Here is a 27,792-nt window from a genome sequence, read left to right on the forward strand (position 1 = left end):
TGCTTGAGTGCGTTGGCATCGTGTGTGGCGACGTGGCGTTCGAAGCCCGGACGTGTCGTCAGCTGCTTGCCGCACTGCGGGCACTTGAACATGCAGGAGGCAGCTTCTTCTCCATCAGAATGGGCAGTTCGTCGGTGTCGGAAGAGCTCGACTGGCCGTAAGAAGGCACGTCCACAGTCTGTGCACGAGTGCTTTGCCCTGGCGCTCTGGTGTTCCTGCGTACGGTGCACATTCAGATCTTTCCGGCTCGGGAAAGCCATTTGACAGTAATGGCAGATGAAGATCCCCTGAGCATCCGGCTGAACGGTTTTCCGAGATGTCCCGTCAGCACCTGCAGCCAATTCTACGGTGCCATGTGCCTTTGCGAAATGGGTATCCAACTCGTGCTGGCTGGCAAAAGTGGTCATACACACGACACACACAATTGTCCTTTCCACCATTACCTTCACAGTGCTGTTCAACTGAGACACAGAGTTACGTGGCCGCAACCTCCCTACCACGCAGAGATGAATATCGAGGTGTTCCTGCTTCGTGAAAACTCGCTTGCAGAGACTGCACTTAAATCTCTCCTCCTCGTGTCGATTTGGGCATCTTCGGGCAGTGGCCAATACATAGTTTTCCATTAAAGGCAGATCCTTTCTTTGAAGTGAAAGCCCTGTGAGATCTCGTGCATCTTCCCTCTGAGAGTGAATATGTATACTAAACCTCGGATCAGCCTCCTCAACTTTGCTCATCAGAGGTCCACTGTTGACATCATTCCAATGCTTCTGTCCTGTGCTTGTCACCGGTACTGGCATCTCCAGATTCTGCAACTGCGACGTGACCAGCACGGATCCATCACCCTAGAACACCAGACAAGGCTGTTGGTCTTCTGTGTGTTTCATGTCTCCTCTTCATTTCAGCACAAAATGTTTCACAAACACAAGAGTCCTCCACTTACATACACCCGATATAATATCACATACTATGTCATGAAATTATTGTGTTCAAAAACACTGATAAAAACACACAGCAGACTTCATGAAGAATATGGGCAATGTTTCACACACACACACACACACACACACACACAAGCAAATACAAAACTCAATCAGGCCAACGTGAACATACAATGCAATGTAACAGACTGATATTTGCCTGCTGGACTACACAATACAGCTGATTACTAAACATCACAATACATGACCATTTCGTTACATAAAAATATACATATAGACTTGTCTTGATTTTCAACATACACTAATCATTGTATAATGGCACGAGGAGTAATAGTTGGCCCACAAAATAACAAACTTAATAAAATTATGGTTAATGACAAAACTGAGTGAGTGTAATATCAACAATTTTTAATTGGCTAGTCTTCAGTATGTATTAGAACAGTGTTTTTTGTACAAAGTGATAAAACTTTAGCATTTGGGTCTCCACTATTGTAGGGAACTAAGATTCCCAATTCCTTGTAATGAAATTTGCACATTTCAAAACTAATTAACAAAAGTATTAGTTTTACAGTATAAAGCATAGAAAAGATTTGCACCTCTCAAAACAATTTATTTAAATTATACTACCGTTTTCTTAAATCATGCTGTCATACGTAAATAAAGTTGAACAAATTTATACTCATTATAGATTATGAACAGTTATCATCAAAACAATATTGCAAAAGGTGCACACCATCAGAATCCTACATAAGGGCTAGTGTCAGGCCAAACTAGCTAGTGACAGAGTTCAGTTGTTAATATTAGTAGTGAGTTGTTCAGTATTTGTTTGACACAGTTTTATGAATAAATTAAGGGAATTACAATGTGTTTTGATTTTTATTTCAGAACGTAAAAATGTGAGATTTATGAAGTAATGAACCGTAATCCAAAAGCAAACAAGCCTTGGACACCAGTACTGAACAAGTTAAGAATCAATACATTAATGTATTGTTTCCTATTTTCTCATCATTTGCAGTGTACTCATTAACTTAACAGATTACAACACAGTGTGTGAACTGAATTAGCAAATTAAGTATGTTGTATATAGGAGGAGGAACATTAAACAACAAGCACTGTTTACTTTCTCAAGTACAGCATCCATTATGTAATGAGAATTTTAGTGACTGGGAAAAGACATATGTATGTTTTCCATGCTAGTTTCTAAAAGCTAAAATTAATCAACACATAGGAGAAGGCCAACCTGGATTTTGGACAAGAAAAGGAACCAGAGAAACTATAATTCCACCATAAATGATCTTGGGAAGAAGAAATGAGATGAACAGGAAAAAGTATGCCACATTTATTATAGAGTTTACTAGAAGATACTGTTTGCAAGGCTGTAGTAGGCTGTGAACTTAACTGTTTAATTTACTTACAGAAAGTGCTATGCAAACAATGAAAAGCAGCATCAAAGGGATGAAAGTTAATGGTAAATGAATACATTGTATTCTATTTGCTGATGATACAATAATCTTAGCAGATTCTGAAATGGATATTAACTATATGTTACTCGAAAGAGATGGGAATGTTTTTGTTTGTGAGTTTGGAACAGGCAACAGCTTAAACCTTCAAAGCAAGATGATGATGATGATGATGATGCTCTGGATAATCACAAACTAAAAATAAATACCAATAAGAATAAAATAATGGTGATTGGTGAATCAGACAGACAAATAAGGGCAAACATTAAGATGTCAAATAAAATATTAACAGAAGTAACTGAATTTTGCTACTTGGAAAGTAAAACAACAGATAACACCAGAATTATAATGGGCAGTCAGAAATTAGAGTAACTTATTTATTACCACCACTTTAATATAGAAGAAAGAACAAAATTCTTCTAAACATTTATTTCGAGTATTTTAAGCACTGGATGTGCATGGGGAAACATTAAAAGAAACGAAATAGAAGCAATAGAGATGTGGATACAGAGAGGAATCACAAAAATATTCTGGACTGAAAAGAAATCTAATGAACAAATACTGAAAGAAATTAATGAGAAAACAACATCAATTAGCATGATACAGAGAAGAAAATCTAAGTTACTAGGATACCCACGGTGTAATTCTCATTGAGGTGATATACATGTGCTGCAACCCACAATACAACACAGAAGCAACCCGCACTGGTGGAATGCACAAAATGTAGTTGAAGCGACTTAATTGGTTCACACCGAGACAACAGCAATGGAACTCCATACCATCTGCCGTATTACATGATGAATATGGAGTACTGGTGGCTCGACGTGTTTTATACGATACACCGGAATGTAAATTTCAAGTCATTTGACGTGCTTTTTTTCATATAGACAAAGCACATCCATCCACATAGTTAGTTTCTCAGTTATTCCTTTGCTGTTTGCATAAAATTTGTGCGTATTCTTTGCTAAGCAGTGTTTCCCACTTGATCTTGAGGAAACTATCTAATGAAAAGAAAATAAATAAATAATTTTCTTGCATCTTATTGTTTTATATCACAACTTGATCACAAAGTGCTTTCTTTTGGCTATTGCCCATAGTTATTGTGATACTTTGAGAACAATTAACACACAGTCCATATTTTGAAAGGTTTGCAGTAAAAAATGTAGCTGCTGACCAATTTACTTCTGGTGTGTTTTAGGTCACACAGTGCCAGATATGAAATGTAGCTATTACTCAGAAATTTTACATATGTGGTTTCACCATTTTGACTCAGCTACCACTACGAATTAAGACACAAAAGAATTACAGACACTGGCTATGAATGGAGATTGATTTAATTCAATGGGTAACATTGAAAATTTGTGCCAGACTGGGATTCAAACCCAGCTCTAGCATGCTGCTCGTCAAACCCAAATTCTCAACTTATCCACACACTACTATTGTAATATCTCTTGCCCATATGCTGATTACTGATGAAATTTCGCCGATTCCAATGAGTTCGAGCCTGATGTGCATCCGCACTGTAGAGATCACTGACTGTCCTCACTTTAATTACTGAAACCACTTTTATCGCTGGAAGGAGAGCCACGCAATTTTCCATTCTCGATTAAATGTGTGACATATTTGGAATTTGTCTGTACCAAAGCTTGCAACGATATACTACATCACTACATGTGACGATACTGCCGCCTGTTGTGTCTCGTTGTTTGTCATATCACTTCTGTGGGAACACATGTTGCACAGATAATTGTCCTGTTGTGCGACCTCTCTTGCATATCATATCACCCCAGTGAGAACTGCACCTAATTTGATGCAACAACTTCATAAAAAGCATCTTGAAAGGAAAAACATTAAGGAGAAAAAAATTGAAAATCAGGCCCGGAACATCCATATTACAAAGTATTATCAGTGGAATGAACTGCAGAAACTATAACCAAATGGCATAGATAGTAAGGAATAGAGAAAGATGATTTCAACAACAACAATATGTTGCCTTTAGTGTCTGAACCCTGTACCTATTTCTATCTCCTGGAATGAGCTATTCTTGCCCTCCCTGCCTACAGTTCTTCACACTATACTGAATAGCTTGTTTGTATTTTGGTATGTTGCACAGTTAGTTTTCTTTGTTTTGGTGGCTGTGTGTATTCATTTCAACTGTTGCTGCCTACCTTTATATCAACAAAGCTCACAACCAATTTCAAGACCAGGAATGTTAAGTTTCAGCAGTCACTGGATGTCACATGAGTGTAGGATTGCCCTACATTATACAGAAACAGGAATTAGTGGGTTAATTAGGGGATGAAAACTGTGCTTGGGGCATCAATGTTACTCAACTGAATCTCCAAGTTGAAACGAGAAGTTGATTCCGCAAGTGAAAATAAATCTTATAGTCCTTGTGCGTGACAGACAATCTATTGGTAGACTGACACTTTTCATACTGAAGGCAAAATAAATGTGATACTATTGTAATACCCTTGTGGTATTATTTTACGAAGACCTAGATAAGTTATCACAAACAATAATTTATCACATGCCGAATGAGTGAAGACCCAATGTGGACCAAAGTTAAGTGAACTGCAATAACACTGGCATTCATACAAGGTCAATGATTTTATTATTATCAGAAGTCACAGTGAAGTACAATTATGTAAATGATATTACATTTACAAGCTGAATTATTTCCTTCTGGGCACACTACTGGAATTTCGGAAAAGTCACCACTGTTTACTAATTCTGCAATTAATATACACATCCCTATGTTTGTACATTGCAGAATTATCTTTAGTCCTCATGTAAAATTGTTTGCAGCATAAATATAGTGAAATAATAAATATAAATTTATCGATACATAGAACATACAGTGTAACGCATTTTGAAATGACAACAATGGTACGCCATGTTTGAACAGTACACTCTGGATGGCTTCCCATTATGTAAATTGTAATGTAGTGAATAGTACATTAATGTTGAAATGTGTACATTAACAGTAATCACTCAACACTGGGTACAAAGCACTGCAATAATGTATCCAGAAGGAAATAAAACAGCAGTCAAATGGTGAAAACATAATCATTCAGGCAGTCACCAAAGGGTTCACCTTCAAAATTGAAAAGGAATGTGTGTCAGTGTTCTCAAAACTTACATGTGGAAAATTCAGAAAATGATGACAGAACACCTTCAATAACAAATTGACCAACGTTTGTAGTGTAACACGAGATTCTCCAGAAAAACACATTCCACTGTTATCCTCTTAGGCCATCGAAAAATGTTCATGAGAGAAGAAAACATGTTTTAGATAGTTAGTAGATTGTGAACACACAACTGAGCGCACTTTATGTTGATATTTGCAGAGATAATGAATGAAACGCAGATATAGGACATCAGCAAGTGCGACAGTGATTGGGCATCTCCACTGCTGTGAAGAAATTGCCTATGCTTAGGCATTGCGGCTTGATGGTGTTTCAGATGGCAGAGAGAGAGAGAGAGAGAGAGAGAGAGAGAGAGAGAGAGAGAGAGAGGGGGGGGGGGGGGGGGAGTGGTGCTGTCTATAATATAAACACCCAAGGCGGATGAGGAATTTTCAACTCCCAACGGCTGAGAGAGCGGAGGAACCAAAAATCTATAACTGCAAGCGTCTGTACCCAGATTGGGCGGCTTGTGGACAGCGTCTGTTCCTCATGTTAGAGGCGGCTGTTTCAAGAAAACCTTCTAACGCTAACAACGTTAGTCGTATTCCTGGTAGGTTACGCAAGTAATCTCCCCAACTTTGAAGAATTTCAACAGTTACAATCTTAACGCATGATGGAAATGTCTTTCAATAATGAAACTACCCCAGGTGGCCAATCCACCGTCGGCAACGACGCAAGCAGACCCATGGATTCTGGGGAGTCTGCAACACCATGCAAATCCAACAAGATTAAACCCAGAAAAATCTTCAACATAGCAACTCTCAACATAAACTCCCATCTCAAAGTGGGAAAACTTAAGCACCTTACAGACCAGTTACACACGGAAGATATACAAATTGTGGCGCTACAAGAAACTCGCTTCACTGATGAAAACACATTTGAATCAAACAAATTCAGAATATTTAAAGGAAAACCTGGAAAAATTGTAATGAAGAAATGCCCTCAGCTTGGCACAGCTTTTGCTGTAAACACAAAAATTCTGAACTCTGTCGAACATTTTTGGTCAACATCATCGAGAACATCTTTCCTCACTTTTCGATGTGCGAATAAAAAATACACATTAATCAATGTTCACCCTCCCACAAATGACAAAAATAATGCTAAAAATAGGGAAGAAACAGATGAATTCTGGGAAAACCTTAAGGATCATATATCAGAAATCGCAGAAAACAATGCAAAAATACTTCTAGGAGATTTTAACGCTCAGATTGGAAAAGAAAAGAAATTCCGCGATATTGTCGGCAACTTTCCCGCACACAAACGAACCAACAAAAATGGAGAAAGGTTAATTATGCTCCGTAAGCAGTTTAAACTCAAGCTAATGTCAACTCGTTTTAAACATCTTCCCAGAAAACAAAAAACTTGGGTATCTCCGATAAAGAGTATCGGAGAATTTCAAATAGATCACGTTGCCATCTCCTCCAAATGTGAAAAAGAAATATTGAACACACGTGTCCGAAAATCTCTAAACCTCGACTCCGACCACTATCTCACGAAAATAAAAACTAAACTGATCCCACAAAACAAACAGAAAAGCAGAAACGGTGAATATAAAAACAGAAATAAAATAAATTTTGATCTTACAACCCTGAGAAATTACAACCTTAAGCCCAACTCTAACCTCAAGGATTTTCAGAAAAAACTAAAGACATTCTCCCCTTCACAAAACCTCCAAGAATTTCAGAACAACTTGATTGAGGCAACAGAAACAACCTTTCCAAAAAAGAGCAAACCGAGACACCCATGGTGGGACAGCAACTGTAATGAAGTTCTGCATGAAAGACTTAAAGCCTGGAAAAAGTGGAACTCACATAAAACTGAAAACAACTTTGATGAATTTAAGCAAGCCAGGAAGAATGCCCCGAAAACTATTCGCAACACCAAGAGACAATATGAAAAACAACAACTGGACTCAATCGAAGAGAATTTCAAGAAATGCAACACGGCAGCTTGGTACAAAACATTCAACCAGAAACTCCGAGGATACCAGTCCCCTTGCCTAAACCTTATGAGAAATAATAAGACTCTCGCCACCAACAATACTGAAAACTGTGAAATCCTGGCTGAATATTTTGAGACACTCCTAAACTGCCAAACACCCATCCAGACTCTCAGTTTTACGCAACCAGAAACATTACCAACACATTCAACACCTCCGACACGAGAGGAAATCACAAACATAATCAAAAATCTCAAAAACAGGAAAGCATGTGGAGAAGACACAATTACAGCAGAAATGCTCAAGCTTGGGGGAGAAACATCAGTAGAAGCACTACACAAAGAACTTGAACAAGTATGGGAAACCAAGAAAATCCCAAGTCACTGGAAAACTGCCCTAATTCACCCTTTGTTTAAAAAAGGTGACAAAAGGGATGTTAACAACTATCGTGGAATATCGCTTCTCCCAGCCCCATACAAAATTCTATCAAAAGCCCTGCTCAATCGTGTATCACCAATTATAGAGGGAAAACTTGGAGAGTATCAAGCTGGCTTCAGACCAGGAAGATCCTGTGCCGAACAAATTTTTAACCTCAAAACAACAATGAACTATTTATCTACAAGGAGCAAGAAATATTTCATAACATTCATTGATTTCAAAAAAGCTTATGACTCAATCGATAGGGACACACTCATCAAAACACTTCGAGAATATGAAATAGATGAAACAACAATCACCATAATCAAAGAAACATTAACAAATACAACATCAAAAGTAAAATTCCAAGGAGAAATTTCACGGCATTTCGAGGTCAAAACCGGCGTCAGACAAGGAGATGCGCTGTCCCCGGTACTCTTCAACTGTGTTCTTGATAAAGTCATAGCAGAATGGAGAAAACTCACGCAAAAACATGGAGTTGAGAAAGTACAAATTGGAGGGAAGTGCTACAAAGCCATTGAAACCAACTGTTTTGCCTTCGCTGACGATCTCGCCTGTTTAGCTTACACACAATAAATAATAATAAACACCCAAGAAAACGAAAATGATTTAAGTCTGATATGTAACTAACTGATGTACTCCTTGAAGTGATATCAAAAGATTCACTCCATATACAGTTATTGCAAGATCTGTTCATCTTATTATGCACTGGTTTTATTTGAGCAATCGAACACAGAAGTGTTCTTTTGAAAAGGGTTGGCGCAATTTGTAGTGATTTGGCATAGTTGTGAACTCTCTTACAGCCCTCGACCCTCTGCAGACAAGGTATAATTAATGGAACTGAACAGCAGGTCAACAGCTTCAAGGAAATGCAACAAGGTGACCAAGGGTTAAAGTAAGGCCAAAGCTGAGCATAAGAAGCATCAAGGTGACAGGCCAATCGAGAAGTGAGAACTTAGCTACAATCCATAACAAGGGTCTCCCCCATTGTTCCACTACTGGCTGCAGTATACAACTAGTAATTTTACCGTTATGTTGATCCTGTATTGAAAATGAATACGGGGTGTCAGACAAAATGCCCCAATTTGAAACACTTTTACTGAACATAATAACCAACCCCGCCAGTTTTGTTATGTGTTAGATGGTAGGTTAGCCATGGGATTTTATTATTTACAATTTTACTACAAGTTCATGTTTTTCTTTTTAATCATTTTTTTTATTTGTAGAGCTAAAAACCAAAGTAACTGAAGTATTTTGAAATAACTGAATTTGGCAGTTAATGTTGAAAAAAGCATAATCTGTGTATTGATATGCAGAATTCGGATTCATTATTGCAGTTCAGTGATGCTTTTGTTTAGAACAGCACAGAAGCCCTCCCAATGCCACTAGAATCAAGATGTGAAAAGCAGAGATTCTACAAACAGGATCTGTTGCTAAGAAGCACGGTGGAGGATCATCGGAAACTCTAGGGGATACCGTTAAACAATGGAAACTTTAAGATGGAACAACGACAACATTATGAAGGAGATAGCTGCAACTCACCATATAGATGAGACGCTGAGTCACAGACAGGCACAACAAAATGACTGCTACTCACCATCTCCTCTACAAGAGGTTACTCTTAATACCATTTCAAATATGTTTGCAAAAAGTCCTACAAAATCCATTAACATGGCATCACATCACCTCAGCGTCAAAAAATCAACTACCCATGACCTGCTACACAAGCTTTATGCATACAAACTGCAGTAGTTATAGGAGGTGAAACCCAATGATAAACCCAAGTTTGCCAATTACAAGCTTCAGCAGATAGACATAGCCAGCAAATTCTCATCTGAGATTGTTTTCCGATGAGGCAACATTTCACTTCAGCAGAAAGACTGACAGACTAAATGTGCGAATTTGGGGTAGTGGGCATACTCTCAGAGCACAGAGAGTCAACATTTCGTATGGCTAAATGGAGGATGAAATTATTACATCTTCTTTCTTTGCAGTGACAACTACGGCTGGTCGCTCATGTCTTGACACATTAGCTAATTTTGAGTTCCCTCACATAAGACATTGATACGCACACTGCTCTTCCAGCACAATGGAGCACCTTCAAACTGGCATGGGAAAGTTTATAACACACAGAATGCTGAATTACCACAAAGATGGATTGGGACAGGTGTCCAATCTCATGGCCACTCCAGTAACTTAACTCTCCTGGTTTCTCCCTGCTGGGATACGTTAAGGGCAGGGTGTATCATATCAAAAAGACAACTCTGGAACAGCTTAATGAGACAGTTACACCATAGATGCTAAAGTACCTGGAGAGAAACTGAGTATCAACTAGACATCCTCCATGCCACTCTTCGGGCTCGTAAAGAAATGTATAACTGAACAAATAAAACTTTGTGTACTCACTGTTATGTGAATGTTCTTTATGTATCGAATACATGTTGTATTACAGACATGTCAAATTATGGTGTTTCATCTCGGGTACATTGTACCTTCCAACACATGAAGGCTGAAAAACACTGAATATAAAAGGCAGAGAAAAGTTACTTCATCTAATGAAATTTCGTTCTCTTTAAATGTTTCTAAGGAATAAAAAATGACCACTTGCATAAAAGTTATGTAATTTCTATGATGCAAGATACACTGCAAAATATTTGCTTCATCCTTGAGATAACATGCATTCACAGTGTAAATGATCATCACTTTGGGCAATTAGACGTAAATAAAATGAATCTTTCAGAATATATTCCATATTAAAACTTCTCAAAAGGTTAAAACTGTACACCAGACCAGAACTCAAGCCCATATCATCTCCCTTTGTCAGGAAATGGTTCTACCAGCTAAGAAATCCAAGCATGTCTCAGGAACAGTCCTGTCAGGGCCTCCTAGCATTTCTGAACTCTGCAAAGACACACTGACATACATTGCCTGTGAGAGTCTGTAGTGTTTCAGGCATAGTTGAAAAGCACTGGTAGATTGAAGCCTGGAGTTGACTGAGAGATGCACCCAGTAACTCAACCTATAAGAGGACAGCTTGCCACAAAGTTTCAGATCAGTGCACATTCTGCTGGGGAGTGGAAAGATCATCCTGCAAACAATCCTGTAGGTTGTGACTAAGCCATTTCTTCACAGTATCTGCTCTTCTATTAGTGATATTTCAGCAAAATGTGCTGAAATGCACGAAAGAGATGCATACTCTCTTGGCAATTTAAACCGCGAGTGCATGTTGTGCCTGGATAAATCACACAGTCATCAGAGATGGACTGTGTAATGTTGACACTAACACTGTCTGAGACTCTCTGAATTCTATCACGTTCTAAAGCAAGAAATTGTTCCAGAAGAAAATGTCCACTGGCTGAAAATGCAAACCTAGAGTTTGTAAACAAAGTAATTTTAACCATCAAAGGTATCAATGATGTGTCTTAATATTTTTTATCTTAAAAACTATGTTTGTCATCTCTAGTGTCCTTTCCAAGAAATACTGTGAAGACAAAGCCTCCGGACAACCTAAGCTACTCACTCAAAAAATGCCAAATGTGCAACCAACAAGCATGTATGACTCCTATTTGCTACTACTGTTTAACTAGGATAAAAAAATTCCATAAGTGAGATTAACCATTAAGTCCCATAATTCTGATCCTTTAAAACCTTTATAAGTGTGAATGGAGACACACCTATAAGAGAGTTGTTTTTTCATGTCTGGACCTTTATGAGATGCTCTTGAGCTTCTGGCTCGATAAGCAGGAATGGCTTGAGTTACTTTATGCATAATTTTAAATAAGAGGCGTGTCCAAAATGTGTCCTGATAAACATTCCAAGACTTGCTAAATATCTCAGAGCTTTTAAAAACAAAACTTGAAACAGGAGTAACAAAGTGAAGTGCTATGTTACATCATCTTACCCGATTCCATAATTTACGACGACAAACCATCACAAAACAGTACACTTGTGAATTCAAGTGTACTTGTGAAACAGTTCACACGTGTGAATTCTGCACGAGATTTGTTCAAAATGGAGGGCATGCATCACAACGTATTACTTCTCAGTTTTGATGGGACCACTGTCTTAATCAGAGGTATGTTTGACCTCTGATTAAGACTCACGGCACATGGTTGAAAGTACCGATGATGGCTGTTAATCAGTTGAAATCGATTTGCAAAAGTGAATAAGTAACACAGCTGTCCATTTTGCGCATCTGATTCAGGCATTTATCCTAAAGACAACATTCCTGCTGTTGGTCAGACCACCTCCTTCCCCTAAATGGATCTGGGGAACTTTCGAGTATTTCCTAAGCTGAAAATCTCCCTGAAAGGAACACGTTTTGAGTTGAGAGAAGACACTGTGCGGAATGTGATGACCCAACTGATTGTCATTCTAAAACATACATTCCAAAAGCATTTCCAATAATGGCAGGAGGGTTGGGAGAAGTGTGTGCATTACCGAGGATACTATTTTGAAAGGAAGTAGGGATCTGTACATACGGACAAATAAATGTATTTCTGCCAACTAAAGGCTCAATACTTTCTGATCACATCTCATTTAAAATACAGTAAACGTGTGTCTATTACATTTCCCAATCTGGATGCTTTAGAAATGTGTGGATAAAGCAAACATTATTTGGAATTATTATAAGAAAGGGCATATGCTTAATTTATAAAAGATCAGACAAAATGCAAGTCACCATTTCTCCGCAAGCTGAGAAAGCTAAGATACAAACACAAATCAGTTGACAAGTGTCAACCTCCAAGGAAGGAACATCACACTTTTAGGACGTAAAAGTGAAAGACTGAAGTGTTTGCATTACATTATAACCTTGAAACATGGAGTGTGTTTGAAAGTGGAGTTACAAAGTGAGATCCTATGTTCCATGGGCTTAACCTCATTCCATAATTTATAAGATGATAAAACATAATGGTACTATTACTTCTTAGTGGTCTGAGGGACATGGAAATATTAAAAGGTTAAGAATTTCTTAACACTGAGAAGTTCCTCGTGGAATGGATCAAACAAACCCTTGGTGAAAATATCTACATCTACCTAATATCTACATCCACAAAGTATTCCCACAGATGTGCTACTGCTGAAAGGGAAAGCTCATGACTACACCAAAAAACAATGGTTGGTTACATGGTTTTAAGAAACAAAATGTTTTTGTTTTTTACAAATTGGCTGCAGACAGCAAATCAGTGGATCAACACATTTGAAGATCTAGTGATTTTCTTCAGCGGGTAGCAACCAGACAACATTTAACACAATGCAGATGAGACATGTTTGCTTTTCAAGCGCTTTCCAGGTAAAACTTGTCGAGGAACATATGGAAAACAACACTGTTGCAGACTGTGACTGTATGCCCGAGGTCATAAATGGCAGCGATAATGAAAACACACAAATGGTTTTTTGATGAGGCAGAAAGACGCTATAGGGAAAAGCATTAAGCTTTAAAAGCACTAGACAATTTTGAATTTTCAATTAATACTGATCAGCCAATGTCTGGTAAGATTGGAAATCATGTTCAAGGTACCAAAACAGGAAAACAATGAAAAATAACAGTTTTCTTTACATAAGTATATCACTGTACAAAATAATTTTTTGGGTAATTATGCTGTAAGTCATTCCTGTTTTTCTTATTTTCATGTGCACTCCTTACCTTGTTTCTAATCTTTTCTTCAACTTCCCTAGGTGACAGATGCAGCTGCTAGAACTGGACTAAGGAAAACCTCTTTACGTGAGAGAAGCCACTTTTACTTTGATATAAGTGAGGAACCAGGTGAGAGAAAAACCTCAAATCCACTGAAGATGGTGACCAGGAAATATGCGTTATTTAATCTTCACAGTCATCATATCTGTCTTAGATATTTAAAGCAAGGTTAGTAGAGACAACATCACATTTTTCTGTTGGCAGCAATTCCTGTGCTATTAAATAAACAATGTCGAACAAAAAAGTCATTTCAGAGGCTGGCAGTTATCTTTGCTGCACAGCAGCACTGAAAACCACAGTACAACCACTTAAACCTTTACAGGACATCTAGAGAACCACAGTTCAAAGAAGACAGTGCTTCTTCAGATATGGGATGACTACAAAATGACCACTACTGCTTCCTATATATTGGGGTATTTTTAAAAGCTGTTCACAGCTGCAAAACAGGTATTTAATAAAATGAGATAAGGACATTATCCCATCAAAGTGAGGAATCAAGATCAGCAATAGAGAATAATTAAATACTTTAATCATATAGATTGATGCAACAAGGACAAGGAGGAATGCCATCCTACTGAGCCTTTGAATTTGGCCCAGCTGACTGCTAGTTCTCAGTGACTTTCAGGAGATTTCACCGCTATCCAGATGGCGGTGCTGTGGTACTTCCACTGCAATGCACAATTTTTCTGGGGCACCAGTGGTACGTACTTCTCACCAAAACATAAACATGCCCTCCTCAGATGCTTCACTGACAGTCATCACAGTCCAAGAATGACAATAAGCTGTTCCACCAAAATATGACAAAGTTTCAGCGACACCATTCAACACTATTCTTGAGAGCCTTGTGAGGTGCATCCACACAATACCCATTTTCTATTCAACTTCGTGTGCATGTGCTTCACACTGCCAATAGTGCAAGCACACTTGTGAATTCTGCACGAGATTTGTTCAAAATGGAGGGCATGCATCACAACGTATTACTTCTCAGTTTCGATGGGACCACTGTCTTAATCAGAGGTATATTTGACCTCTGATTAAGACTCACAGCACATGGTTGAAAGTACCGATGATGGTTGTTAATCAGTTGAAATCGATTTGCAAAAGTGAATAAGTAACACATGATCTTGCGACTGGTTGCTGCATATTTGATAATTTTATGGTTTACGGTCGCTATACGACTTGGAAACCACATGGAGCCCACCATTCAATACTAAATGTATCTTTATGTCTACAAAGGAGTTATGTCACTGAATTTGTCTCATACAAATTTCCTATTCTAGTGTAAAAAATACCATAGTTCCAATTTTTTTAAAAGTGAATGCCCTTATTTCAGTGATTAATGAAGTAGTTTGGAAGCATGTTGGTCTTCATTTCATGAGCTCCTGGGCTATTCATCTGGGTGAAGAGAGGGAGCAAATATCTTTATTTGAGATCAAAGGGGCACCTCAGTTTGTGTGTGTGTGTGTGTGTGTGTGTGTGTGTGTGTGTGTGTGTGTGTCTGTGTTTCACCAAACATAGAGCATGCTAAGGATTAGGCAGGCATGTAAAGAAATGAGAAACTCCTTAGCAATGCCTCAACTTTGACAGCTATGTTCTATTCCACACCAGTCTTTCCTACACAACTATCTGTGGACGTCTCACGCACAGGGATCAGCAGTCTCCGTCTCCGTCTCCAAGTACAATAAAGGACTTAGCAAGTCTTTACAGAATGAAACTACTCTACCAACCTCAATGAGAAAAAGTGTTCCCATATGCTATCACCACAAACATCAAACTTTTTTTCACAGATACTAATTATACTGAATACTTATTCAGTATCACCCAGGACTTGAACAACTAAATTCAGTGCTCCACCAGGGCTACAGTTGTCACTTGTTGTAACCTGCAATGAAGAATATCATCCTCAAAAAACTTACACCCCTCCCAAAGTGGTAGCCTATCAGTCACCCAACCTATGGGAGGTTTCTATTTGTCCCTATGCACTCCAGCTTCCAATTCTTGTCCTTAAGGTTGTGTCCCTTGAGAAGATCACAGTACAAGACTTTCCTCATCCCCTCACCTATCACCTTCTGTTATAGCCCTGTCACTGACACCTGTGAAACCAACCACACACTGACTGAAAATTCAATCTGCTGGGCAAACACCATCAATCACACGGACATATACGCCACGAGGATATCTTGTTTCTAGGTTAGAATCTGCTGAAGATGGGCAAATGTGATGACAGTGAAGGCTAATGAAACATCAGAAATAGCACTGCAGTTGTTAACTGTCTGGTGAACCTGAACGTTTCTCATCAGTTACATGTACTTTAGAAAATTTACTTTCCCATACAGTGCACAGCATCTGCCTTCAAATCACAGTTTTGCACTTCAAATGACAGTTTTGCACATCTCCAAAAACTGTCTAAAATGATGTGGCTACCAAGTGAATGATACACAGTCCATTGCATGTTTGTTATCTATCAATTTAAAATTTTTAGGTTAGCAAACACAGTAAGACAATGAGAGTAGAAATCTCAATATGTCCTTCCAACTGCAACAACACTTTAGGTTGGGTTGTTTGGGGGAAGAGACCAAACAGCGAGGTCATCGGTCTCATCGGATTAGGGAAGGATGGGGAAGGAAGTCAGCCATGCCCTTTCAAAGGAACCATCCCAGTATTTGCCTGGAGCAATTTAGGGAAATCATGGAAAACCAAAATCAGGATGGCCGGACGCGGGATTGAACCATCGTCCTCCCGAATACGAGTCCAGTGTGCTACCACTGCGCCACCTCGCTCGGTAACAACACTTTATTTTTACTCTCCATCTATACAGGATGTTACAGAATGACACTTTAAAAATTTGGGAGGCAGTAGAGGACGAAATTTGGAATGTTCTGCAATAACAAACCTATAGCCTTAAATGTGAAAAAGTTTCCACAGCAGTGGGAAGTGTTTGACAACCTATCACTTTCATCCAACCACTGACACTATGTTATTATTGTGGATGGAAGATTGTACCCCCCCCCCCCCCCTCATGAACCATGGACCTTGCCGTTGGCGGGGAGGCTTGCTTGCCTCAGCGGTACAGATAGACGTACCGTAGGTACAACCACAACGGAGGGGTATCTGTTGAGAGGCCAGACAAACGTGTGGTTCCTGAAGAGGGGCAGCAGCCTTTTCAGTAGTTGCAAGGGCAACAGTCTGGATGATTGACTGATCTGGCCTTGTAACAATAACCAAAACGGCCTTGCTGTGCTGGTACTGCGAACGGCTGAAAGCAAGGGGAAACTACGGCCGTAATTTTTCCCGAGGGCATGCAGCTTTACTGTATGATTAAATGATGATGGCGTCCTCTTGGGTAAAATATTCCGGAGGTAAAATAGTCCCCCATTCGGATCTCCGGGCGGGGACTACTCAAGAGGATGTCGTTATCAGGAGAAAGAAAACTGGCGTTCTACGGATCGGAGCGTGGAATGTCAAATCCCTTAATCGGGCAGGTAGGTTAGAAAATTTAAAAAGGGAAATGGATAGGTTAAAGTTAGATATAGTGGGAATTAGTGAAGTTCGGTGGCAGGAGGAACAAGACTTCTGGTCAGGTGACTACAGGGTTATAAACACAAAGTCAAATAGGGGTAATGCAGGAGTAGGTTTAATAATGAATAGGAAAATAGGAATGCGGGTAAGCTACTGCAAACAGCATAGCGAACGCATTATTGTGGCCAAGATAGATACGAAGCCCACACCTACTACAGTAGTACAAGTTTACATGCCAACTAGCTCTGCAGATGACGAAGAAATTGAAGAAATGTATGATGAAATAAAAGAAATTATTCAGATAGTGAAGGGAGACGAAAATTTAATAGTCATGGGTGACTGGAATTCGAGTGTAGGAAAAGGGAGAGAAGGAAACGTAGTAGGTGAATATGGATTGGGGCTAAGAAATGAAAGAGGAAGCTGCCTGGTAGAATTCTGCACAGAGCACAACTTAATCATAGCTAACACTTGGTTTAAGAATCATGATAGAAGGTTGTATACATGGAAGAACCCTGGAGATACTAAAAAGGATCAGATAGATTATATAATGGTAAGACAGAGATTTAGGAACCAGGTTTTAAATTGTAAGACATTTCCAGGGGCAGATGTGGACTCTGACCACAATACATTGGTTATGACCTGTAGATTAAAACTGAAAAAACTGCAAAAAGGTGGGAATTTAAGGTAATGGGACCTGGATAAACTGAAAGAACCAGAGGTTGTACAGAGTTTCAGGGAGAGCATAAGGAAACAATTGACAGGAATGGGGGAACGAAATACAGTAGAAGAAGAATGGGTAGCTCTGAGGGATGAAGTAGTGAAGGCAGCAGAGGATCAAGTAGGTAAAAAGACGAGGGCTAGTAGAAATCCTTGGGTAACAGAAGAAATATTGAATTTAATTGATGAAAGGAGAAAATATAAAAATGCAGTAAATGAAGCAGGCAAAAAGGAATACAAACGTCTCAAAAAGGAGATCGACAGGAAGTGCAAAGTGGCTAAGCAGGGATGGCTAGAGGACAAATGTAAGGATGTAGAGGCTTATCTCACTAGGAGTAAGATAGATACTGCCTACAGGAAAATTAAAGAGACCTTTGGAGATAAGAGAACCACTTGTACGAACATCAAGAGCTCAGATGGAAACCCAGTTCTAAGCAAAGAAGGGAAAGCAGAAAGGTGGAAGGAGTATATAGAGGGTCTATACAAGGGCGATGTGCTTGAGGACAATATAATGGAAATGGAAGAGGATGTAGATGAAGATGAAATGGGAGATAGGATACTGCGTGAAGAGTTTGACAGAGCACTGAAAGACCTGAGTCGAAACAAGGCCCCCGGAGGGCCTTGGGAGAGCCAGTCCTGACAAAACTCTACCATCTGGTCAGCAAGATGTATGAAACAGGCGAAATACCCTCAGACTTCAAGAAGAATATAATAATTCCAATCCCAAAGAAAGCAGGTGTTGACAGATGTGAAAATTACCGAACAATCAGTTTAATAAGCCACAGCTGCAAAATACTAACACGAATTCTTTACAGACGAATGGAAAAACTAGTAGAAGCCGACCTCGGGGAAGATCAGTTTGGATTCCGTAGAAATACTGGAACACGTGAGGCAATACTGACCTTACGACTTATCTTAGAAGAAAGATTAAGGAAAGGCAAACCTACATTTCTAGCATTTGTAGACTTAGAGAAAGCTTTTGACAATGTTGACTGGAGTACTCTCTTTCAAATTCTAAAGGTGGCAGGGGTAAAATACAGGGAGCGAAAGGCTATTTACAATTTGTACAGAAACCAGATGGCAGTTATAAGAGTCGAGGGGTATGAAAGGGAAGCAGTGGTTGGGAAGGGAGTGAGACAGGGTTGTAGCCTATCCCCGATGTTATTCAATATGTATATTGAGCAAGCAGTAAAGGAAACAAAAGAAAAATTCAAAGTAGGTATTAAAATCCATGGAGAAGAAATAAAAACTTTGAGGTTTGCCGATGACATTGTAATTCTGTCAGAGACAGCAAAGGACTTGGAAGAGCAATTGAACGGAATGGATGGTGTCTTGAAAGAAGGATATAAGATGAACATCAACAAAAGCAAAACGAGGATAATGGAATGTAGTCTAATTAAGTCGGGTGATGTTGAGGGTATTAGATTAGGAAATGAGAGACTTAAAGTAGTAAAGGAGTTTTCCTATTTGGGGAGCAAAATAACTGATGATGGTCGAAGTAGAGAGGATATAAAATGTAGACTGGCAATGGCAAGGAAAGCGTTTCTAAAGAAGAGAAATTTGTTAACATCGCGTATAGATTTAAGTGTCAGGAAGTCATTTCTGAAAGTATTTGTATGGAGTGTAGCCATGTATGGAAGTGAAACATGGATGGTAAATAGTTTGGACAAGAAGAGAATAGAAGCTTTCGAAATGTTTTGCTACAGAAGAATGCTGAAGATGGGTAGATCACATAACTAATGAGGAAGTATTGAATAGGATTGGGGAGAAGAGAAGTTTGTGGCACAACTTGACCAGAAGAAGGGATCGGTTGGTAGGACATGTTCTGAGGCATCAAGGGATCACCAATTTAGTATTGGAGGGCAGCGTGGAGGGTAAAAATCGTAGGGGGAGACCAAGAGATGAATACACTAAGCAGATTCAGAAGGATGTAGGTTGCAGTAGGTACTGGGAGATGAAGCTTGCACAGGATAGAGTAGCATGGAGAGCTGCATCAAACCAGTCTCAGGACTGAAGACCACAACAACAACAACGGAAGATTGTAAACACCCAACTAGGTTAGTATAGCACAACTTGTACAGAAAGTTGTTTACTTGGTGCTTGTCATCCATCAGTTCACTACTTCCATCCACTGGTGCTGTGCTGTGAACACACAGCTAGTCAATGTGAGGCCTTGTAGAGTTATCTGCTTATCATGCTTCAGATGCTGTAATTATGTTTTGACTTCATGAATGGTAATAACACATTTGAAGAACTTATTGATATGCATTTGTTTTATGGTTAAGCTCACAGGAATGCCAGGGCAGTTCACTGGTGGTACGCAGGAATTCCAGAACAACTCATTGGTTGTATACAAATTGCAAAACGATTTGGAAAATATATCTAAATAGTGTGTAAAATGGCAATTGACGCTAAATAATGAAAAGTGTGAGGGCATCCAAATGAGTGCTAAAAGAAATCCGTTAAACTTCGGTTACATGATAACGATAAATGAGTCAATTCTAAAGGCCGTAAGTTGAACTAAGTGCCCTGGAATTACAATTACAAACAACCTGAATTGAAAAGAACATGTAGACAATGCTGTGGGGAAGGTGAACCAAAGAATGCATTTTATTGGCAGAACACTTAGAAAATGTAACAGATCTTCTAAAGAGACTGCCTACTCTACACTCATCTGTCCTCTCTCTGGAGTACTGCTGCACAGTCTGGGATCCCTACCAGATAGGATTAATAGAATACATCAAGAAAGTTCAAAGAAGAGCAGCACGTTTTGTAGTATCCCGAAATAGGGGAGAGAGTGTCACGAACATGATACAGGATTTGTGGTGGACAACATTAAAAGAAAGGCGTTTTTCACCAAGGCAGAATCTTCTCCCAATATTTCAATCACCAACTTTCTCCTCTGAATGCAAAAATATTTTGTTGAAACCAACCAACATAGGGAGAAATGATCACCGTAATGAAATAAGGACAATCAGAGCTCACACAGAAAGATATAGGTGTTCACTTTTTCCGTGCGTTGTTCGGGATTGAAATAATGGAGAATTAATTGTTAAGGTAGTTCAATGAACCCTCTGCAAGGTACATAAGTGTGATTTGCAGAGTATCCATGTAGATGTAGATACACAGGAACATTCAGATTACATTTTAGCATCCCATTATTCACTAATGTTTATTGTTGACATAAACATAGAGGAACCGTGTCACCTAATACACAAGAGGCACTTGCAAGGAGGAGGACATGAAATCCTGAATTTCTGGCGGGTTCTGCACGGTATTCACGTTCATCCATTCCATGACTGATCAATTCAAACCTTCAGACAGCCCCATGGAAATAATTCTCAGTGCACTACTGCCTCCAATTTTTCAGACCTGACACAGTTAACTGATGAGTCAACTTTTACAAGGCATTTTTAACTCCCACAACAGACACCAATGGGCTGTTGAAAATCTATGCACTACCCTTATGAGAAGTTATCAGGTGATATTCTTAGTAAACGTTTGGGCTGGTATTCTTGGACATCACCTTACTGAACCACACATCTAACCAGATCATGTGAAGTTTCGAGAGAATGCTTTGTCTATGCATCTGGAGGACTTCCTCTTGCAATTGTGTGCTAGTTTGTGGTTTCGGGACAATGGTGCCCCAGTGCACTTTGATCACTGAGCCGAAGCAGGCTAATTCAGGCAGGGAATAACTGGAAGGGATGCCCAGTACCTTGGCCTGTGCATTGCCCTGACCTCACCCTCCTTGACTTTTTCCTCTGGAGACATAAGTCCCTTGTATACTCAACACTGGCAAGAACAGTTCCTGAATTTATTGAGCACATCTTTACAGCATTTGATACCATCAGGGGAAAATGTGGAATTTTACAGAGAATCAGACAAAACATGGCTCATTATTACATACAGTAGTGTGCAAAACTTAAGCACAAAAATAACTTTCACATGATTTGTCACTGCCAAGTAACACAGCTCAATGAAACTTGGACCGTACATAGAAAGAACTGCTACATTGTAGTGTAGTATACCATAGAATAGTACAGTAGAGTGTAGAATGGCATAGAATAGAATAGAATAGAATAGTACGGTTCAGTACAGAAGGTAACTGGAAGAAATATGCATTGAGATGAACAGAAATGACATTTTTATTCAAAGGTAATAATTAAACTGAAGACACCGAAATTCACAATGGTCCCATGGGCATTACAAACAGTGGGATGTGGTTCTTAACTGGGTGTGTAATCACTACAGATGGCCATAAGTTTGATAAGGAGTTTTTGTGGTAGGTTTTCCACTCCCCCCTAGCATGGTTGACAGCTGCTGGATGGTCATTGTGGACTTGCTGCAATATGTGTCTCCAATACATCCCACACATGCTAAATAAGACTTAAGTTGGGGGGATTAGTCAGTGCAGTTCATTCGACCATACAGCAGTTATTAAATGAAACAACAAGTTTACTGTTACCAGTCTCTGTTTATTGATCTCCACAACACATTTCAAAGGTTTACATCTCCATCATTAGGTAGATTTACATTTTTTAGTATGACATTTGTGTGTATAGTGTTACGATTTTTTGGAGGAACTAGTGGCACTGTCTAGTGGAGAAACAAAACACTATTTGAGAACATGGTTTTGAGTTTCTTTTGACAAAAAATTAAACATATATCTAACGATAAACAGAAAATAAGTAAAATAGAGTACCTCCAGTGGTCACATGTTTCTTTCACTGTCATAACACATCACATGTAAACTGTCATATTCTGTAAACAAATATGGTGTCTGGAAACTATTGGTGCAAGGCTTGTATAGCAGAAGAGAAAACATTATCAAAAACGTACAAAGAATATACACCGTAACAACATTATTACACAATAAATTTTAAAGGTTCTGGAGGGGTTTGTTTTGAGGTGTCGAATACATGCGTTGGAATAAATACTTCAGGTAGTATGTAAATCCGATTTTGACAAGTTAAAATAGCTTAAACTTCATACTCGTTTATATGATCGGGTGAAATGTTACAAACTTTAAGTATAATAATAGTATTGGCTACAGTGGTAAAATTATACACAAATAACAATTTTTGGTTGGGATTCATAGATAGATATGAAAGGCTGGGGGCAGAGGGAGAGGAAGAGAAAGCAAAAGTCAGAGGGAGAGAGAGGGTGGAAAGAGTGATTGTATGACAGCAAACTTTACAAAGCAAGATGTCTGAAGATTATATCTGTTACATGTAATAACTGCCTAAAGGTTGAGGTGATACATTGGTTAATGCTTTAAAATATGTAGATGGATGTACAATTTGTGCCAGCAGTTAATATACATATAGTTTAAAACTGACAAGGGGTACAAGCTGTTGGTGTGATGATATATCTGTAAATGAGGTCAATCTCTTGTACAATAGGCGGCTCTCATGGTAATATAACTAAATATTAAGGTGTGAAGGTGTGTGTGTGTGTGTGTGTGTGTGTGTGTGTGTGTGTGTGTGTGTGTGGGCGTGCGTGCGTGCCTGCTGCTGTGTGTGTGTGTGTGTGTGTGTGTGTGTGTGTGTGTGTGTGGGCGTGCGTTCAAATGGCTCTGAGCACTATGGGACTCAACATCTTAGGTCATAAGTCCCCTAGAACTTAGAACTACTTAAACCTAACTAACCTAAGGACATCACACACACCCATGCCCGAGGCAGGATTCGAACCTGCGACCGTAGCAGTCCCGCGGTTCCGGACTGCAGCGCCAGAACTGCTAGACCACCGCGGCCGGCGTGTGTGTGTGTGTGTGTGTGTGTGTGTGTGTGTGTGGGTGTGTGTGGGTGGGCGCGTGTGTGTGTGTGTGTGTGTGTGGGCACGCGCACGCATTGCAATTTTAATGACATACGCAGTTGCTGAAAACAGAGATGATACTATTATAAATTTTGTCTTTTTGTCATTTAAGATGGATTCAGGTTGTTTTGTTTGGTGTTTGTATATTTGGAGTGTTTCAAGGATGTCTAGTTTTCTGCCTTCTGGTTGGATGTGTAGGATGCTGATACTTTTATTGTTAATATGGTGTTTTGTTTCATGCAGGTGGGTGGCTATTGCTGATGTGTGGTATTTTTTGGTTTTTTAGTGCTGTCATGTGTTTTTTGAATCTAATCTCACATAATCTGCCTGTCTGGCCTATGTAGAAACAGTCACAGTCCAAACATTCAATTTTGTACACACCAGTGTGATGAAGTGGGTTTCGTGGGCTGCTGATGTGGGGTAACTTCTGTCCAATCTTGTTGTCTGTGGTAAAGGACATGCTTATGCCTTTTCATTTGAAGACATTGGCAGTCTGATATGAAATGTCACCTAGAAAGTGGTTTGTATGGAAGATGTTATTTTCTTTTTGTTTTTTGTGTTATAATTACTTTGCCATTATGAGTGTTTTAGGGTGTCTACTATGGAGCTGTTATAACCATTTGCAATAGCTGTTTGTTTTATTATTTCAATTTCTTGATCACATTTGTCTTCAGAGGGTGGCAGATGGATAGCTCATTGATCATGTACCGGAATGCTGCCATTTTGTGGGCTGTGGGGTGACAAGAGGAGTTGTGGATTGTAGTGTGTGTATTGTGGTAGGCTTCCGATAAATTTCAAACTGATGTCTGTTACTCTTTATTCTAATGGCAAGGGAGTTGTTGAATAACTGGTTCAACTCACTGATGTCATCTTTAGTGCCTTTGATTGAAATGATGGTATCATTGACATATCTGTAGTAGCAGATGATATTTCTGAGGAGGTGGTGATTGTAATTCAGGATTTTGTCCTCTAAATTGCTTATAAATACAGCAATTGTTAACTGTGCTGAAGGAAGAACTCCTCGACAACCTGGCCAGCATGGGAGCACATTCAAGACCACAAACTCACACTTTTGGTGATCACAAAGGTTATTAAGAACCACATCCTGTCTTTTGTAGTGTCCAGAGGATCATAACGAATCATGGTGGCTTCAGTGTAATTATTCACTGAATACATGTGTCATTTTGATTCTTTTCATTACGTACTTCTCTCTGCACTATACTATAACAGTTCTCTCTATGTATGGTCTAAGTTTCATTGAGCTATGTTACTTGGCAATGACACATCATGTAAAAGTTACTCTCATCCTTCAGTATTGCACACCAATGTATCATGTGATGAAGTTGGTGATTGTCACACCAAACATCTCCTTTACAGTAATGAAGTCATAGATTCAGTTTACAGTATTTGATTGTGCTCTACTGTTCTGTCAATGAAAGTATTCAGGTGTTTCATTTAACCTACCAAATGCATAGAAAATGCTTACTGCTGTGGGAACTTAATTTCACATTTCTGGCTATACATTCCTTATAGCAGTATATTCCAAATTGCATCACTACAATCTCCCAAATTCTTATAATGTCATTCGGTAACACCTTGTATATACGTAACCGGCAGATCATACAAGATGAAGTTGTGAAATGAATTAAATACCGTATTTACTCAAATCTAAGCCGCACTTTTTTTCCGGATTTTGTAATCGGAAAACCGCCTGCGGCTTAGAATCGAGTGCAAAGCAGAAGTTCTGAAAAATGTTGGTTGGTGCCGCCATAACTAACTTCTGTCCTTGAATATATGTAGCGCTTCGCAGGCACAAAGATAAATACTGGCACCAAAGCTCTGCATCAGTAAATAAAAAAAAAAAAAAAAAAAAAAAAAAAAATGTTGGAAGACGAGCTTTTTTTTTTCCCTGCCCTGAGTTTTGACCACTGCATTTTCAACATTATCCAACGAAATAAATACAAATTCCGTATTGTTCATCTTCGAATGTAGCAGCATTTCAATGTACTACGAAAATCCGACTGGCAAGACTGTTTGGGGTATTTGTCAATATGGCCAAATCTGCGTTCTGAATTTTTTCCTACCTGTGAGAAGAGATGATTGCTAATAGGAACTTTTATGAATTATGAATCACATGCACTATTCTCTTCACCATAATAATAATACGAACATAAACATTTTGCCATGTATTCTTTGGTGTTTGCTGCTATCTCATTTAAATCCTGTCTGCCTAATAAACTACGAAACTAGAGTGAAACAACAGCAAACGCGGAAGAATATACATATCATGTCATGTTTATATTCGTATTATTCTTATGCCGAATAGTGATACAGTCAGAAATGAAGCACGGCAACTGATTAAAAAATTTTTGCTAAACTCTCGTTCAGAACATCATCTACCATACGCAGTCTATTATTTGGTTCTTGTTCATCATTATCAAAGAAAGCAAGCAGTGTAAGTAACAACAAATAGCAGTCTCTTGCCATTGTTAAAGCAAGACGTGCCGCGAGCGGCGACAGGTCGTAAACACTCATTATCAGAATGCGACAAACAATGCATGACACAGTACAGTAATGCATTTTCAGCTCTGAGTGACGTAAACACCTATAACAAAGAGAACGGCACTTATCAGGTCAAAGAAAAATAAGCAATCAATTCAAACCAGACGAAGTACGTGAAAAAGGAAGGGTACCCGTATAAATAAGGACGGAGTGCCTGACGTATAGCCACGGCTACCTGGTAAAGCTTAACTGCTAAGCTTACGACTCTAACCAAACTACTATAGCTCTATCATCATTCATTTGACCTAAATTGTGTCTCATATTACAATGGACCAACTTTGTTTCAATTTGGAGGTGCAGCCTAAAACTTTTCTCTCCCCTTGACTTTCGAGTCTCAGATTTCAGGTGCGGCTTAGATCCGGGAAAAATTTTTTTCCTCGATTTCGAGTCTCATTTTTCAGGTGCGGCTTAGATTCGAGTGTGGCTTAAATTCGAGTAAATACGGTAAGCATTCTGTCACTACATTTGACTAGTCGTGCAGAGTACAAAGTTGTTACATATCAGAGAAATGTGACTGTGGAGGTTCTTTCTTTAAAAAGTAAGAATTGTGAATGAGCAACCATTTAATTGCCAAGTTTACGACTAATTTCTATGTTACAAGAGACTACATGGAACGACAGTGTAGTTAAAAAGTGCTTATGCAAGAGCAGTTAAGGAGGACAGTATTGTTACAGACACAAAGCAAAACTCACTACCCACATTCATATAGAGTTAAGAAGTCAGTACTCACTGAGGTTTGGCTCAAAAGTTGTCGTTCATCATCTTGGTAATGATCCTTGTCCAGAACCTAAAATAAAAAATATGTAATTAATATCTGTGTATTGTTGTGTCAGTTAAAAAATTGTACCTATACTGGAAAATAAATTTAAAAAATAGAAAGTCAGATATGCATTCACATTAAAGAGAGTGAGTCCCAGGTGGCTTGCAACTTGCTGTAGTTCGGGGAATTTGATTTTAACACGATGCCAATGCTGAGTTCATTAGTTGCAACGCATTATAAGTAAATGTGTGAGGATCAGTAAGTATTCTGACAAAACGCTTCCCAATGGAATAATTCTGCCGTATACCTGGATTATTTAGAAAATTCTCAGAATGAGAACCAGAATAATTAGTATGAATCTAACAATACACTAACACAAATAATTTGTTACATGAATGAATATTTCAATCTGTACTGGAGGGCGCACTTTTTTGAAATTTACCAGCAGACTGTCTTTTGCAGGCAAGACCCAAACTGCCCTCACAGTTTTTAACTCTCCCAGTGACCTGAACATTGAGAAGTCCGTACTGGTGGAAATAAAGCTGTGAAGACAGTTTGAGAGTTGTGCCATTGCCCATGAAAACCAAGGTTCCAGGTTCAATTCCCAATCCAGCACACAGTTATGACAGGGAGAGTAATTTATTACTTAGGTAAACATGGGGTCCCTCAAAATGGTGCTTTACTTCAAGTCCACAAATCGACAAACACCATATGACGGAAACAGCAGCTAAGGCAGAATTAAGTATACTGCTTTCA

The 27,792-nt window shown here is 39.0% G+C and overlaps 1 protein-coding gene across 4 annotated transcripts in view; it reads right to left on the reverse strand.

Annotated features, from left to right (window-relative positions):
• The window catches only part of LOC126106861 (uncharacterized), a 131,596-nt gene that overhangs the window by 62,359 nt on the left and 41,445 nt on the right, over window positions 1-27,792 (reverse strand). For 3 of the 4 annotated variants that reach the window (XM_049913259.1, XM_049913260.1, XM_049913262.1), the window contains one exon: window positions 27,007-27,063. In XM_049913259.1, coding sequence (XP_049769216.1) covers window positions 27,007-27,063 — 57 coding nt within the window. Of the gene's footprint in view, window positions 1-27,002; window positions 27,064-27,792 lie in introns of all 4 variants that reach the window. The other variant, XM_049913261.1, reaches the window with a different exon arrangement.

Source organism: Schistocerca cancellata, chromosome 10 (assembly GCF_023864275.1).
Source record: "Schistocerca cancellata isolate TAMUIC-IGC-003103 chromosome 10, iqSchCanc2.1, whole genome shotgun sequence".
NCBI classification, from domain to species: domain Eukaryota; kingdom Metazoa; phylum Arthropoda; class Insecta; order Orthoptera; family Acrididae; genus Schistocerca; species Schistocerca cancellata.